The 17,072-nt window shown below is 43.8% G+C and overlaps 1 protein-coding gene across 1 annotated transcript; it reads right to left on the bottom strand.

Moving 5' to 3' along the window:
• Nucleotides 1-317: 317 nt before the first annotated feature.
• LOC123756120 (translin-associated factor X-interacting protein 1) lies at nucleotides 318-14,078 on the bottom strand. The gene is made up of 15 exons (XM_045739149.2): nucleotides 13,481-14,078; nucleotides 10,213-10,398; nucleotides 9,186-9,329; nucleotides 8,847-8,984; nucleotides 8,590-8,673; nucleotides 8,110-8,216; nucleotides 7,035-7,210; nucleotides 6,542-6,635; nucleotides 6,245-6,386; nucleotides 5,854-6,023; nucleotides 5,064-5,142; nucleotides 4,476-4,592; nucleotides 4,016-4,168; nucleotides 3,532-3,697; nucleotides 318-2,342 (listed from the first exon to the last, which is right to left on the bottom strand). The coding sequence occupies exons 1-15, from the start codon at nucleotides 13,694-13,696 to the stop codon at nucleotides 2,200-2,202; spliced, it is 2,115 nt and encodes a 704-aa protein (XP_045595105.2). The 5' UTR covers nucleotides 13,697-14,078; the 3' UTR covers nucleotides 318-2,199.
• Nucleotides 14,079-17,072: the final 2,994 nt, after the last annotated feature.

The following is a 17,072-nucleotide window of genomic DNA, read 5'->3' on the forward strand; positions in this document are numbered from 1 at the left end:
CTAATATTTACATCAAAGGCAGAGAACGCGGTCCTAACCAAATTGGAGGTATCTGCTGGGTTATCTATTTTATCGATAATCCCAGATACCAAACCCAAGACATTCATGTAAACCATTTCTTTGTATTTATACCTCAATAAACGTATTTTAATTTGAAAACATTCATAGAACATATGATAATATTAACAACAACCAAAATATTGAAGGTGAAGAAAACAACCATTTATTATTATATGTATTAATACATATAATTTATGTATTATTATACAACAATAATAATAATTTATATAGAGTATATATGAGATATGAATGCATTTTATATTCAGGAATTCATATTTTGTTAGAAAGCCATTAATAACTTACATAGTTTTTGGCCTCAGGATGGAGGTTGGCTGAGTATTATTTTGCTTTCTATGTGTGGAAAGGGAAGGATTAAAATATCAAAGGCGGTAACGCGCAACGCTTTAAACCATGTTGATACTCTACTTATCACACAGCACCGCTCCTGTGCCAGGTAAGTTACGGGCTCACCATAGCCCGTGCTACTTGGAACCTGTTCCGAGTAGCTGAATCTATAACAATAACAATCTACTCACAGAGCACTCCCTCTCTCGAACCACATAAACGAATGGTTCACAACACCACCCTACGGGTGCAGCTGGAAGTGCAGTTGTCCTGACAATGGGTGATGGCTTTTATTTTGAGTGGGGAGTCCTGGTTGATACCTGGTCGATACCTGGTTGATGGGGTTCTGGGAGTTCTTCTACTCCCCAAGCCCGGCCCGAGGCCAGACTTGACTTGTGAGAGTTTGGTCCACCAGGCTGTTGCTTGTATAAACAACTGGACCTCTACCCTTCAGACCTAAGTATTTGCCTTGCTCCTTTGCACTGAAATGTGTACAAGTCTCCAAACTTGATACATTAATTGTAAATGACTATCATCCTTAATTGCTCTCAATTCTAAGACATAGCTGTAACATGCTCGTGTCCGAAGCTAGACACAAATACAACAAAATTACTAATGATGGTAACAGAGACCATCTCATGAGGTCTTCGAATGCATGATAGAGCTGATGAGTTAGCTAAAGAATCTGCCTTTAAAGGAGCCGTTGAGTGTAACCTTGGATTGTCAATGAGAAATCTGAGAGCAATAGTACACCAAGAACTTCAACAAGATCTTGTATATCTGAGGCAAAGTGAAATCGACACCAGTAATTCCATCTATCATCATACTATCATGCAAGAGGAGCCACACATCTATGGATCATCCAATAAAATCAGGAGACTTCTGGATGTTACTACTGCTCGGCTTAGACTCGGTTACAAGTATCTCTGGGAATTCTTATTATCTGCCGATGTAGACCTGACCAAATGTAAACTGTGTCAACAAAATTATTCGCACACCCTCCGTCACTATGTGATGGAGTGCGAATAGATACATGAATTAGGAGACAATTCTATAACCAATGTTCCAACTATGTGTAAATATTTCATTCAAAATGACCTGCTACAAGAAATTTTAGCCAAATATCGTTTCATTTTCATTTTCAATATTGTTTCCAAATCATTTTTGTCCCACCCGGGAATCGAACCCGGAATCTAAGATTGTGAGCCGAGAACGAAGCCAGCTCAGAACTATATGCAGTATAAGTAAATAAATAAATAAAAATACATTTAATTACTTCAATTTTAACAGTAGCGCAGTTGTCTACGTCAACGGCTCAGAACCACATTCATTCTCCGGCCAGGGCAGAAACGGTTGGGCACGTTTTTTTTTCACCGGATGCCTCTGTTCATCTTGCAGCCAATATGTACCCGGGAATTAGGCAAATGCTGTAGGTTGCATCCTGGGGAAGGTCACAGTAATTGTCCTAGGGGCGACCCTTCGATAACCGCTCCTGTCCCCCGATAACGGGAATTAAAACAATGTATAACACAACACAACACAACACACAAATGGTTCACAATACTGCACAACATTACAGACATTACCTAGACACTGTCTGCGTTAGATAGCGATCCCTCTATAATGCTATCAACCGTTCTCTTATTCAGATAGCATTGAATAAGAGATAGCATTAAAGACTCGGGTCCTAGCCTCACCCATGGCCCGGGGCCTCAGACCCTAGCCCGAAGACTCGGGTCCTAGCCCCACCCATGGCCCGGGCCCTCAGGTCTGGTCTCCACCTTAACTTGTGGATCAGATCCTGGCGCCAATCCTGACAATGTGGCCGGTCTGGAGTCTGGCGGCCAGCAGTGGCAGAGGCACCGGCGCCACAGACTTAAGCTGATCCTTAGTGGTGTTGAACACCCACTCCAAGTACGCGTCCAGCTCTTGCTGCTCTGAAAGGGCCAACAAACAGTTACAATCAAATACGGGTTAGGAGGATGTGCATAAATAGATAAATTTGATTTTACAACGTTTTATATAAGGATCAATTTATATAAGTAATAGATGGTGTTTATAACTAATATAACTCGCGTTTATACCGACTGGATAATACGAGGTAACTCCGTTTAGCCCGGCACCCATTACAAAAAAGAGTTTCCCTACATTATTAGGGTTACCTTGCTCGAGGTAACCCTAATCTAGGGTAATCCATTAGAGTTACCTCTGAACCATTTGTCCCAGTGAAATGAAAATGAACTATCCACTGGTGATGGCAATGTTCAACCCTCTATGGTGGAAAATGTTTTAACAATATAAGATAAAACAGTTTGGAAAAATAGAAGTGGGGGGCATGGTTAAGAATAAAATCACCTTTGATGTAGGTGCACAAGAGAGGATAAAGGAGCTGTGTTACATTGTTGGGAGTCTGTGTCTAAGGGGCTTTTGTTTCTCAGTAAATTTGCAGAAAACGGTAAGGTATGGTATGGTTAGGTGTTTGAAAACTCATGGAAAAATATGGTGGGATGATAATCTCTTGGAACGTTAACGGGTTGAAGCAGAGCTGTGAATACACATTATTATTATATTCATAGAGGAACTCCTGACTTGATATGATGGAGAGAATTCTAGGGAGGATCAGGCATTTTGCCCCCAAGAGTGTAATACTAAGGTTTGTGTAATATATTTTGTAGTATGTACTATGTGATGACCACTGAATTGAGGTACATGTATTTGTAATGTATATTATTAGTTGTATAATGTATGGGATTGGAGTCCCTTGAGGGACTTTAAGTAGACAAGAGTAGAAATAACCTAAGCTGCTCCATCTTAGGGGATGCCTTTTATTATCTCAATAAACCTACTTGGAACTTGAGAGACTCGCGTAACATAGGGTAATAATAATTCATTTGCAGGCGATGAGTCACAATAATGTGACTAAAGTCCGTTGACCAGACCACACACTAGAAGGTGAAGGGACGACGACGTTTCGGTCCGTCCTGGACCATTCTCAAGTCGACTTGAGAATGATCCAGGGCGGACCGAAAAGTCGTCGTCCCGTCACCTTCTAGTGTGTGGTCTGGTCAAATAATTCATTTACCCAAGGCAAATGAGGACTTGCCTACCGTAGGATGAAGGACTCACCTATCCTGGGGTCGACCATGGTGAAGGCCCGACTCAGCTCGCTGACGGAGACGTCCATGGCAGAGTAGCCGAGCTCATCCAGCACCTCCTGGATGTAGGCGTCCTGTTCATCCCGCTGCTGCTGGAGCACCTCCGTCACCAGCCCCGTCCTCGACCCGCCGCTTCCCTGATCACCGACACTCAAGTTACCACCATTTGGACTGGACGGTAGAGCGACGGTATCGCTTCATGCAGGTTAGCGTTCAATCCCCGACCGGTCAAGTGATTGGACACCATTCCTGCCCCCCCCCCCGTCCCATCCCAAATACTTATCCTAACCCCCTTCCAAGTGCTATATAGTCGTAATGGCTTGGCGCTTTCCTCCTGATAGTCCCCTCAAGTTACCACACACACTATGGCGATGGAAGCGTACGTGTCAGATAAAGGTATACCTCACTAGTGAGATAAAAGCTTACCTCACTGGTGAGATAAAGATGCAATTCACCTGAGAGAAAAGATTGTGGTATTTGATGACCGCGGGATCCTTGAGCGTAGAGGCCCTTGCCGCTATGTCCATCACAACCTTCGTGTTCTCTGCTGACTTAAGAGGGAAGACTTCCTTGATGGCAGCTTCCACTTCCGCCCGACTCACTACACCCTGTCACGTTGATAGATTGGTTAACTGCTTGATTGACAGGCTGCTTTCCTAACGATAAATGGTGGGCTGATAGCTGGTTAGATGATTTTTATTATTGGCGTCGTAAGTACCATTCATTTTTATCTAAATACTGAACAAATCCGAATCTGAAACACTGATAGTGACCCAGGACACTGATACAATGACCCGGAACACTGATACAGTGACCTGGAACACTGATAGAGTGACCCGGAACACAGATACAGTGACCTGGAACACTGATACAGTGACCCGGAACACTGATAAGTAAGATGGTAATAAGACTGACCTTATCTAGGGGGTCCCGAGCCTTCAGGGCCTCGTATAGAGCGATGATACTGTCGACCTGGTGATGGTACACCTGCTCCTCCACCTGACCACACAGGATGCCCCAAAACAACCCGATCTGTCAAAGATACACCGCACACACACGTACCTAAATGTAATTTTGTTTCATATATATATTGAACTGCTGACAGTATCTCTATATAATAAGGGCAAGAGCCCGCAGGAACCACTTCATCAAGAGCGTTTCCCAGCCAAGATTTTGTATGGGTATTCTAGGTTGGTTTGCTCTCAATGTGTAAATGAGATGTAATATCCCTCTTTTCTTGTCCTCTTGAAGTATGGTGCAGTAAGGAGGGATGGTGTATGGTGCAGCAGGGAGGGGTGAAGTATGGTGCAGCAGGGAGGGGTGAAGTATGGTGCAGCAGGGAGGGGTGAAGTATGGTGCAGCAGGGAGGGGTGAAGTATGGTGCAGCAGGAAGGGGTGAAGTATGGTGCAGCAGGGAGGGGTGAAGTATGGTGCAGCAGGGAGGGGGTGATGTATGGTGCAGCAGGGAGGGGTGAAGTATGGTGCAGCAGGTGGTGTACTAACCTGCTCCTCGTGGGCCAGTCGCTGGCAGGCGTCGGCCAGAGAGTAGCACCACTCGGCTCTCACCTCCTCCAGGTGGTACCTGTCAATGAGTACCGTCACTCACACCTGCACTCCTCGCCTCCCTCAGTGATGCACGGTGCATAATACACGGTACCAGGCATAAAATATGCATATTAATATGTTTTGAAATATATAATCAAAAAATTTCAGGGACTTTCTTCAATGCTACATATAGCCTAGCCTATATTTGATAATCTAAAAGTATGCTGGACTTTTTTTTTATCGTGACCAAGAGCGACCCTTAATTTGCAGAAAACAATGCCAATTAAGGGTATCAAAATTGTAGAATGGCCTCCCAAATTAGATTAAAAGCTGTACTTCTTTCATCCAGTTAACAAGATAATTTTTGAAATATATAATTTACATCAAGTAACAAATTTCACTCGCATTTCTTGATCCTAAATACGTTAAGTGTGTGTTTTGGTGTTATTATGAACATTAAATACTGTACAGTATCTATATTGTTGCTAAAACTGCTGATTTTTTAATAAAATATTATATGCATTTCATCATTATTAGTTAAAAGTTACTTAGATATAATTTGCACAATGTCTTGAACTATGTAGACGTGTTAGTGTATGTCTTATTGAGTATCAAGTGATGAACCACATTACACGTAAATAATTTAACAGAGTTATAATGTTATTTTAGTGTATTGTTTATTTTGATATGTTCCTGTGTTCACCTGCCCTGTGTTCACCTGACCAGTACTCACCTGCCCTGTACTCACCTGTCTCTGAAGTAGGTGTTGACGAACTCATCCATGGGGTCCTTGTTAGCCAGCTTCCTCTTCTCCCGCCAGATATCATCGATGATGAGCGCGAGGTCCCGCTTGCCCAGACGACGGTTCCTGACGCTACCCTCGTACCTGAGGTAGGCTGGCACCCCGGCCTCCACGCCCTGCACCACACCACAGTGTCAAGGGACAGATTCACGAAGCAGTTACGCAAGTACTTACGAACGTGTACATCTTTCCTCAATCTTTGACGGCTTTAGTTACATTTATTAAACAGTTTACAAGCATGAAAACTTCCCGTGTACTGGCCCGGGTCCCTGTGTACTGGCCTGGGTCCCTGTGTACTGGCCCGGGTCCCTGTGTACTGGCCTGAGTGCATGCTAACCTTGCAGTCAATGAACTCGCTGGACGTAGAGAGTTGGGATCCCGTGAGCTCGGAGATGAGGACGTCCACCAGCTGGTCGCTAGTTCTGCCGTGGGACATCTCGCCCCACCGACTGATTCCGCCCTCCACGTACTCCGCTACTCTGTCACCCAGAACAATGCCAACCAGTCACTGTACCACGAAACAGTAACTGTACTACAGCCCCAGAAACAGTCACTGTACAGAAACAGTCCAAATGGCATCTTTATGTCAAGTGGAAAAGAACAAGTTAACGTACGTCAGCGACTGTTGACGTACCTGTTCCAGTCTGGTCTGGGCGTGGCGGCGCGTCGAAGGGTATGGTTTTCCAGGCTGAGCTGATCCCTCTCCGTCACCGCTGCTTCGTGGGCACCTACAGTCACCACAACCTCGAGTCAGGGGTCTGGTCATCTACAGTTACAATTGTTGACCAGACCACACACTAGAAGGTGAAGGGACGACGACGTTTCGGTCCGTCCTGGACCATTCTCAAGTCGATTGTCGACTTGAGAATGGTCCAGGACGGACCGAAACGTCGTCGTCCCTTCACCTTCTAGTGTGTGGTCTGGTCAACATACTTTAGCCACGTTATTGTGACTCTTCGCCTGCATACAGTTGGAATTATTAATGTTGTGCAAACAATGAACTCCCCAAGCTGTGTTCCAGGGTTGAGTATGGGTCACCTGATGTAATGATAGCTCTTGAAAAAGGTAAAATTAATTTACCCAAAGGGTAAAATCACCCTTCTTATTATAAGGAAAGGTTAACTTACCCAGAAGGGCGTCGTGTTGCTCCTTGAGAAGGTCGTGTGCGTACATAAGTTGCTTGTGAGCGTTGGTGAGGGTAGCAAGGCGCCGCTGGTGGCGGTCGTAGTCTGCTCTAGGCACCACCTCCCGGTACTGACGCTGCATGTCCTGCAGCAGGCGGGTCTTCTCGCTCAGCTCCTCCCTCACACGCAAATAAATAAATGTAACAGTTCAAGCAAGTTTATTGAGACAATAAAATACATCTCAAAAGGGTAGAGTATGTTGACCAGACCACACACTAGAAGGTGAAGGGACGACGATGTTTCGGTCCGTCCTGGACAGTTCTCAATCGACTTGAGAATGGTCCAGGACGGACCGAAACGTCGTTGTCCCTTCACCTTCTAGTGTGTGGTCTGGTAAACATACTTTAGCCACGTTATTGTGACTCATCGCCTGCACAAGGTTAGAGTAGCATGTCACGTGAGCAACGTGACAGTGTCAGACCTCGAAGGAAGGATTAAGACAGGAATTTCCTTAAGTACTTTCGTATTTAATACTACTACTTCAGAAGGATGGATTTACAGTTCAGTGGGTGTGGATATATAGGCAGGAAAGAGGTGAAGCGAGGTACAATGTCTTTCATGAGATAATGAGATATTAATAAGGTATTAGTGAGATAAATGTGCATCAATGATCCTACTCAAAGCGCCCTTTAACTGATCAATCAAAAATGGATCTAAAGTATACAAACCATAGCTAATGGTCAAATTACATGATTTTGTAGTCTGTATTAAAGTATATTCAATAATGTTCGTATTGAAAGTAATTTTACTATTCGTTATTGAAGAAGCCATCTCCCAATCAATTTGTTGAGAACTTTCTGACAAATGAAAAAACAAAGCATTTGACAATTGGCCAAGTCTTACAGAGTAACACAGTATATGGGAACAGAACAGGAGATGGAAGAGAACTGAATGAAAGAGCATTACTGTACTCAATAACTTAAAACCATCGAGGATCGAACGCCGACCTGCAAGAAGCGAGGTCGTCACTGTACCGACGAAGTCAAGTGGTTGGACGGGTATATAGTGCATGTGTTACCTGCACCTGTGGAGAGCGATCTTGAGGAGTGTGGGGTCCCAGGCGGGGTCCTCATCACCTTGCAGCGTCAACACCTTCCTCCTGAGCGCCCCGGCCTCCACCTTCGCCTGCAGCACCACACAACCACTCCACATCCAAACTCATAACAAAGCTTTTTAATGAAAGTATTATATGTCATACTCGGCCTCTGGTATATCATACTCGTCCTATAATATGTCGAATGGGGCCGAGGTGGGGAAGGACAGTGGGAAAGGGAAGAGCTGTAGTTAGGATACTTGACGAGAGGAAAAATACAAATGTTTATTATTATCATTAGTATATTAAAATCATCAACACCTGGCAATACCTCCTCCTTCCCCTCCTTACAGCTCCCACCTACTCTGCCACTTGCAGCCTCCGCCTTCCCCCTACCACCAGTTCCCCACCTGCAATCTCAATCTCCCCAACCACCGCACCTCCCCATCCCACCTGCAGCCTCACCTCCATCAGCTGGGTCTGCATCGCCCGCCTGTCCTCTTCCACACACACAGCACCACGCCGCTCCTGTCCCAACGCTTCCTCCACCTGCGTGTACACCACCTGTGTGTTACAATCATTATTGTTACATTGTTACAATATTGGTTTGACGTTGGCCTTTCAATCTCATGGGTAAATATTTCTCACCTGACCCTGTGTCCTTCACCTGACGTGCTGACCTTCATCTGATCTGCTGCACCTGACGAACAGCTGACACTAACCTTGGACACCTGGTCTTTGAGGTCGGTGATGTGGAGGTCTGCCTGGAGGAGACGGTGTTGGAGGTCGTGGTTGAGGGCGCAGAGGCGGGTCACCTCTCCCTGAAGGCGCCTCCCGGAGGGCGTGTCCTTCTCCTGCGTCTGTCAAAATAACATATCACCATCTTCTGTGTAGTAGTAGTAGTGCACAACAATCATTAACGTATCAATGAGAGCCCAATAAATAGATCATTCCTACTGATTTTCTCAGTAATAGAAGCAGCAACAGGAAGCGAGGTATCGGTTACTAATATAATGAAAGCCATGGAGGTGGTGAGATGAGCAAGAGTGTGGCGGCGTCACCTGGAGGCAGATGGCGAGTCGTGCCTGCAGGTAGGTGAGGTAGTGGCAGTAGCCGTGGTGCAGGAGGGCCAGCAGGCGGCTGTAGGGCCTCGCCCTGGCCACCAGCTGTCTCAGCGTCGCCTCCACCGCCTTCAGACCCTTCTCCTACAGGATACAACACTGCCACTCATATGTATAAATCCCTTAAGCATTAAATCAATTAATCTCACTCACTTATTATTTCGAGAGAAGTGTTTTGCTCTGCAGTCCTGCCTTTGCCTTACTCTACAACAAATCCCATGAGCTTCGTACTTTCCCAGATATTCTTAAGACGGTCAGAATAATACTAGTCCATAAAAATGGCGATTTCTCCGAAATTAATGTTAGGCTAATATAGGCCTCTTAATATAATTAATGTTAGGCCTCCACCCATCCTTATCCAAAACAGTTGAAAAGCTAACGTACACTTTACTACTACCTAGATAAACATAATTATACTTAGTTTCTTGCCAATATGGCGTCAGACTACATAAAAGCACTAATGATATTTTAATTAACATGCTTAACGGGATTCAAGAATTAACATGACAAGAATGAGCATCCCATTTTTTTTTTTATATTTACGCAAGGCTTTTGACACCGTTAACCACATAAACTTCTTAGACTGCAACGCAATTGAGTCAGACGTCACTACCTTTAATACTTACAATCTTACATCACTGAGAGACTTCAGTATGTTCACTGTGAATGGTGCTAACTCTTCCACTCTGCCAACTATCATTGACGTTCCATAGGGTAGTATTCATAGTTCACTCCTCTTTCTCACATCAATGATTTTCCTAATGCCATTCAACACTTTAAGCCAATCCTATTTGCTGACGACACAACTTTCACTTTCTCTAATACTCGCACAAGGGCAACTAGGTGGGTACTCGCACATACCCACACACTCTTATCTACCCACACTCGTTCCCACTCACACGGCTACACACAGGAAAACACAGAATGCTCGTTTGTCACAAAATTCATAATTCAAATCAGTACTCGCCATTGTAAGAACAGGCTTGTCGGTAGTAGCATCAACAGTGCCGCCATGTGCAAGAGTCACGGGAGCCTGACGAAGGCCAGTCGGCGAGGAATGGCAAAAGAAGCTAGCAAGGGCAGCCCGCAGCTCCTCTTCCATCAGCAGCACCGCACGAGGCTTGCTAAGCACGCCCACGCCAGCCACACCACTCTGTCTCCACAAACAGTTAACTGTTAAGACATGCAAGCACCAACTCTCAAGCCATACATTATTAATATGCACGTGGAATATAATAAGCATTGTTATTATCAAGATAATCACTAGGAGCCATGAGGAGGATTCGAACCCGCACACTTGGTACTGCTAAGCACAAGGCCTAGATCACTGCACCACGACATAATAAAAAAGCACTGCAACCTGGGATTCAACTGAATCTATTTTCTCACTGATACATCACGTTAATGAGATTTCATTGTGCATTATTATTATTATTATTATTAGTGTTAGCAAATCGTATTTACCAGATATGATTTGATAGTGTAGTTCATTTATTATGCACCCTGCATCTATCGTGTGAAGGCGTATTTAAAGATTACCGAGATCATGTGCATATAATGGGCAGAAACTGGAGCCCAAAGTTCGTATAGCTAAACAAGTTACAGTATCAACCCATCCGTCTGTTTTAATCGTACATTTTGTACCTATGATCGATTGTACCAATATGTAGAAACTGACCCCCAGTAAACCACTTTTGTGATATTTTTGATAGAGTCCGGGAAAAATTAAGCTAGAAACCATTCTTATGCTTCAGAGAGCGTGTATTAGGATTGGTCAGGATAGGTTTTATTGCCAACAAATGCAAAAACTTTTCCAGTTTGTCCAAATTTAATAATACAAAAGTTTACTTTCTGGTAGTACATCACGACCCATTTGTACTTTCGACCACATATAGATAAATACTATAGGTACTTTCAGTTTAGGTCCAGGGGACAGTTAGGACAAGGTCCAGGGCACAGTTAGGACAAGGTCCAGGGCACAGTTAGGACAAGGTCCAGGGCACAGTTAGGACAAGGTCCAGGGCACAGTTAGGACAAGGTCCAGGGCACAGTTAGGACAAGGTCCAGGGCACAGTTAGGACAAGGTCCAGGGCACAGTTAGGACAAGGTCCAGGGCACAGTTAGGACAAGGTTTAGGGCACAGTTAGGACAAGGTCCAGGGCACAGTTAGGACAAGGTCCAGAGCACAGGAGGGCTCGTGACTTCCGGAAGGGAGAAGGCGAGGTGGCAGACAAAGATAACCTCGTCAACAACGGTAATAAGGAATCAATGGCGAGCCGTTCTCCAGCCACCTCTTCCATCCCATGTGCTCTAGCTCTTCCTAACGCGTCGCTCCCTGCACGCCACAGGTGCACAGGCACCTGTGGCGTGTATAGCGAACCATGTATGAAGGAACTAATAGGGTTTTACATAAAGGCAACCCGGTGCCTGGTTCGCCGCCCCACCCACATTAGAGGCGGGACCAAGGGTCCGAAGCTCAACCCCCCCAAACACAACTAGGTGAGTACCACTCGGTGCAGTGAGGCACTTCTCGATAGTGAAAGGTGCCACCACCCAGTGCCTGGTCTTCCATCACCTCACCACCGGGTGCGTGGTTCCTCCCTTAACCGATTAATCAATTTCGCCAACAGGTAGAGAGGCTACAGTGTCAACAAAGATAATGGTTGCGTCGCTTTCGGCCCATTTCCTTCACTTCCGCCCTACTCTCGGTCCCCCACTCCCCTTAAAAATTGTGTGCATATATATATATTATATATACTGTATATATTTTGACTTGGAGTCAAAACCCACCATTCATTAAAAGTTGCACAACAGATGGGTGCAGCAGTCAGAAAAGCTAACCACACTCTTGGGATAATCAAGCATACTTTTGACTATAAGGAAAAAACGGTAATGGTTCACCTGTGTAAATCTCAGGTGCGCCCCATTTGGATTACTGAGCCAAGCAATGAGACTACATTTTCAGAAGGACAGCTGGTCTGGAGAAGGTGCAACACCGGGCAACACAAGTCATTCCAGAGCTAAGTTATTTCTCGAATAAGGAACGGTTGAGGGCCACAGGGCTAACAACACTGCAAACCAGACGTGACAGGGCTGATCTCAATGAAACTTAAAATACTGAACAAGTTAGATGATGTTGATCCGGATATCTTCTTGAGAAGGTCAGATATAACACAAACAAGGAGCAAAAATTAACTGTTTCAAGCTCAACAAAACCACAATGTATGACTGAGAGCAGGAGATGTTCTCTCGCATACATTAAGATAGTGCGTTCCGGCTAATAGGTACAACATCATACACACACATACAAACTCCCGGCTTGTAATGAGGTCTCCCCTAGGTCGAAATACTGATTTACCTGAGGGCTACTAACCTTAGTGGCCTCGACGAGGACAGGAAGCCGGCGGCTTGTCGAAGATCCCCCCCTCCCCATTTTTCTTGATCTTTTCCAGGCACATTTTAACTTATCACATTTCTGGCATTTACGGCTTCTGCGGCTAGGCGAAGCCGTACTGACCCTCCCCAGGATGCAATCCCACAACAGTTACCTAACTCCCAGGCAGCTATTTACTGTTAAAGAGGTACTATAGGTGAAAGGAGACGTGACCAACCATTTCCTTCCCGCCCGGGACTCAAACCCGGGACCCCCGATTATGAGTCGAGAAAAGGGGGTCATCTCTTAAACGTCACCTTGCAATCAACTTGAGAATGGTCCAGGACGGACCGAAATGTCGTCGTCCCTTCACTTTCTAGTCTGTGGTCTGGTCAACGTTACCTTGCTTGTTTGCTCCTTTAGCAAGGATTACATTTGTTTGCTTCACAACAAGTCCACACTTAACTATCAGAAATGAGCAGTTGGTGCACTATGCATTTAATTAAACTTATGTTCCCACTGTAAACAACGTCCATGTCTATGCTTGGCGAGTTGCTATGGCCAAAGCTGTTTGTCACAAACCCGTGTTCAGAATATTGGTAAACCTGCATAACAGGAGATGCATTTTTTCCCCCAAAAGTGTTATGAACCCGAGGCCGTATGGGCCAAAACATTTCTGCAGTTCAAAATCCAGCTGGAGAAAATGATCAGTAGAATGAGGGACCTTTGGCATGCCGCCGGCTTCCTGTCCTCGTCGAGGCCACTAGTGTTAATGGCTCTCAGGCAAACTCAAGGTAAACAGTAAGTCTTACATTAGGCTCTACTTCAAAAGCATTGGTACACCTGCACAATATGGACTCACCTGCATCACTTCCTCACAACTAATCATCTGTCCCTTATCTTCTTTTACTCTTGTGCGACCTCTTGCTCCTTTACTCGCCACTGTTAACGCTGTAGCTTTTGTTGTTGAAGACTTTCTTGATGGTGCATTAATTTGCCGTTTTCCCGTAGCTGTTGTTATAGTAAATGTTGTGTTTGGGGCATTGTGATCTCTGCGACTGTTGTTGGAGGTGAACATCGTGCAGGGTGAAGAGGCACCGGGAGCGGTCTTCAAGCAACGCGGCCAATGGCAGAGTGGTTGGCTGGCCTCACAGGCAAGCCGGGCTCTCGCTGGGATGTGACACCAAGTGTTTGGTTGGTGAGGGGGGAGGGAGAGACGAGTCTAACATGGTCACCGACTAGTAATTACCTAAGTGTAGTTACATGATGAGATTTAGGGATTTATCAGGGGGAAAGCGCCAAACTATTATGACTATATAGCGCTGGGAAAGGGGGTCAGGATAAGGATTTTGGGATGGGACGGGGGGAGGGGGGGGAGGAATGGTGCCCAACCACTTGGACGGTCGGGAATTGAACGCCGACCTGCATGAAGCGAGACCGTCGTGCTACCGTCCAGCCCAAGTGGTTGTTACAGGATGAGAACTGCCTCGCGGTGTCCCCGTCTCTTCAGGTCGTATGGCGCTTAGAAACCACTGACAGTTTTGGCCTCTACCACCTTCTTACTTGTTCTAATCGTCTAACACTCTGTCTGCAAAAGTGAACGTTCTAATTTTCTTCGGCATTTTTGTTTCCTTAGTTTGAACCTATGTCCTCTTGTTGAATCCTGTTATTATTTTGTATGTAGTGATTGTGCTCATGTTCAGTATTCCTACCTCTAGTTGAGTGCTCTATCACTAATTGTGGGCGCTCTATTGTATAATATTAGCTTTATGTATTTCTCCCTGCTGCCACCTTTATTATGATCACATTACCCACTTACTGTTCATATAAACTTTATCATTATTCCTGTGATACAATTCTTATTCATCATGACCTTAAACAGTTGTTAACAAACACAATTCACTATTAATTAGGATAGTTCCCAGCAAAGGCTAATTACTGTTATTCACATTAATTATACACATATTTCATTTACAGTTAATTTACTTATAACATTTTATATATTTTACGGTGTATAATTTATGTATTAATTTACTAATATTAATTATAAATAAATAATTTTCCCAACGTGAGTATCAATCAGTACCCCAGAAAATGCAGTCAACCCAACCTTCTCTCTCCTATAAAATCTGTAACTCGATCGTAGAAACCAGTAAATTCACGCCGGATCTTCCTGTTCGAAAACCATATATTATCTGTCTGTTATCTTGTCAACGATACAGGATCTATAATCAAAATGATCTTCTCAGCTTCAAATTTTATAGATTGAGCAGTTTGTCTTTTATTATTATCGGCCAAAACTCCTGTACTCAAAGATGACTGAAAATCATTTGAAGTGGAAGGCTGAGCTCAGATGCACATTCTCTCAGAACCCAAGGTGAAACTCCATCTGGGCCTGTTTCTGCCTAGCTGATTGAAAATTATTTTCCACTTCATCTCGAAACACCTCTATGTACTCTATGGTATTCTCTGGAATTCGAATTGCGTTTGGTTATCAGAAGACTTCGTTTTGCAGAAACATACTTTTGGGACTGTTCATTTAGTGTTTCACGCATTTCCTTTTCATTCTCCATGAAACTGTTCCTCATTTGCAACCTCTGAATTGTATCCGTTATCTGTAATTTGCTTTGAATGGATCTATAGAATAAGCCTGATTCTGTTTTACACTCCTCCGCAATCCCCTTTTTAAAGTTTCTTTCTGCCACTCTTCTCATTGCCATGTATTTCTTGCTTGTTTGTATTGCTGGCACCTTTGAGGGTTAGGGGTCTTCCTATACTGATTCCAGTTTTTGTCTTTTGTTCTCTGGCCCTCTCACAATTTATTTTGACCCAATCCTACTTTCTAGTTCTGCATCTGACTTGGTATAAATTTTCGTTTACCGTCATCATATATCTTAAAATTTGGCATACATCTTTATATCTTTGCCTAACAACAAGTCTTTCCAGTCAACCTCATTAAGGAACTTGTTAAGTTCCCCATATTTCCCTCTCCTGAAATAAAGTTTTTTAATAGTTTCATTTCCCCATTCTCCTCTAGATTATAACGCATTGCTTATTTTATTTCCAAAAGGACATGGTCGCTCTTACCCAAAGGAAGAATACCTGTTCTTCTTTCCTAGTAAATATCAGATCCAGCATTGATGGAACATTCCACTTCCCTCATTCCGGTGGCCTGACTTACATGTTAATTGATACATTATAATGCCTCCAAGATGAGGTTTAAGAATCTGCCAGTCCAAGTGTCCTCCCTTTTTGCTTCATAGGCTTCACAGTCTATTGATTTCAAGTTGAAATCACAAGTACCAACAATTGTGATGAAGGTACTATCTTGTGAAAATGTAACATCCACCACCAATGCAACACTAACCACATCTTCACTACACATTATCATTATCTGCACTACTCACTATCTTTTACACGGAAAGCCATCTTAACTACGCAACTTCCTTCTCCTTCGCCACCTTTCTTACCCTTCACTGCATTCCTTGTACTTTCAATAAGGTAGAATAATAATAATAATAATAATAATAATAATAATAATAATAATAATAATAATAATAATAATAATAATAATAATAATAATAATAATTGTATGAAGATTTGCCCTGTTGTTCAAGGGATACTCAAATTAGAATGAGAGTAGGCTTTTCTAAAACTGACAGATGACAGTGGACAAACCTAGTGTCTCTCCTCCTAAGCTGAAGGAAATAAAGTTGACAGGGGTTGAAGTGAGAACTAAATAGATTCAAGTTAGCATTAGATATGATTAGAAAAAAAGCAAGTTAGCATTAGATATGATTAGGAAAAAAGCAAGTTACATATTCTATATTCTGCAAAGGTTCAGTGATAGTGGCAAGTGGTTGCGAAGAAAAAATTTAGTATACTGTTGACTTAAAAGGCATTGTTTTCATGGTGAAAAAAAAACATTTATCACCATAGTAGACTTTTTCAATGGCAAAAATGCAAAGTATGCAATTATACATATATAAAAAAACACCAAGCCGGGAAGATTATGTAGCACCATGTGATGTATGCAAGGGGACAGGTTGCACTTATCTAGGCATGGGTGATCAGATGATGATGCAGTGTCAGGATCCAACACAGCCGTTGCTGTTGAACCAACAAGGGGCTCCCTAACAAGAATACTATCTTAGCTGGAGACCACCCCAGCAGGCAAGTGAGAAACAAAAGCAAAGGGAGATTTCACCTCAGCATGGTGTGAAAACCCACCATTACCATGCTGTGGCGACAGATTTCTATGCAAGTAAATTAGAAGTTTCGACTCCAGGCCCTGGAATATCACTACCAGGACAGCAGAGAGGCCACGATAAGATAGGGAAAATGATTACCGAAAAGCACCAAGCCAGGAAGACTATGAAGCATTTAACAGATAGGGTACACTTCCCTAGTGTATGTCTTCTTTAAGGCACCACCCATTTGAGCAAACCAAAATG

This window comes from Procambarus clarkii, chromosome 55, assembly GCF_040958095.1.
Source record: "Procambarus clarkii isolate CNS0578487 chromosome 55, FALCON_Pclarkii_2.0, whole genome shotgun sequence".
Lineage (NCBI taxonomy): Eukaryota > Metazoa > Arthropoda > Malacostraca > Decapoda > Cambaridae > Procambarus > Procambarus clarkii.

What these genes read in the sequence shown, in the direction of transcription:
- LOC123756120 (XM_045739149.2), bottom strand. Translation starts at nt 13,696, where the DNA reads ATGTTCACCTCCAACAACAGTCGCAGAGATCACAATGCCCCAAACACA. An exon ending in GCGAGTTCATTGACTGCAAG is followed by an intron (nt 6,024 to 6,244) that starts GTTAGCATGCAC and finishes GGTGTGGTGCAG; the next exon opens with GGCGTGGAGGCCGGGGTGCC. An exon ending in GACTGGCCCACGAGGAGCAG is followed by an intron (nt 4,593 to 5,063) that starts GTTAGTACACCA and finishes TATCTTTGACAG; the next exon opens with ATCGGGTTGTTTTGGGGCAT.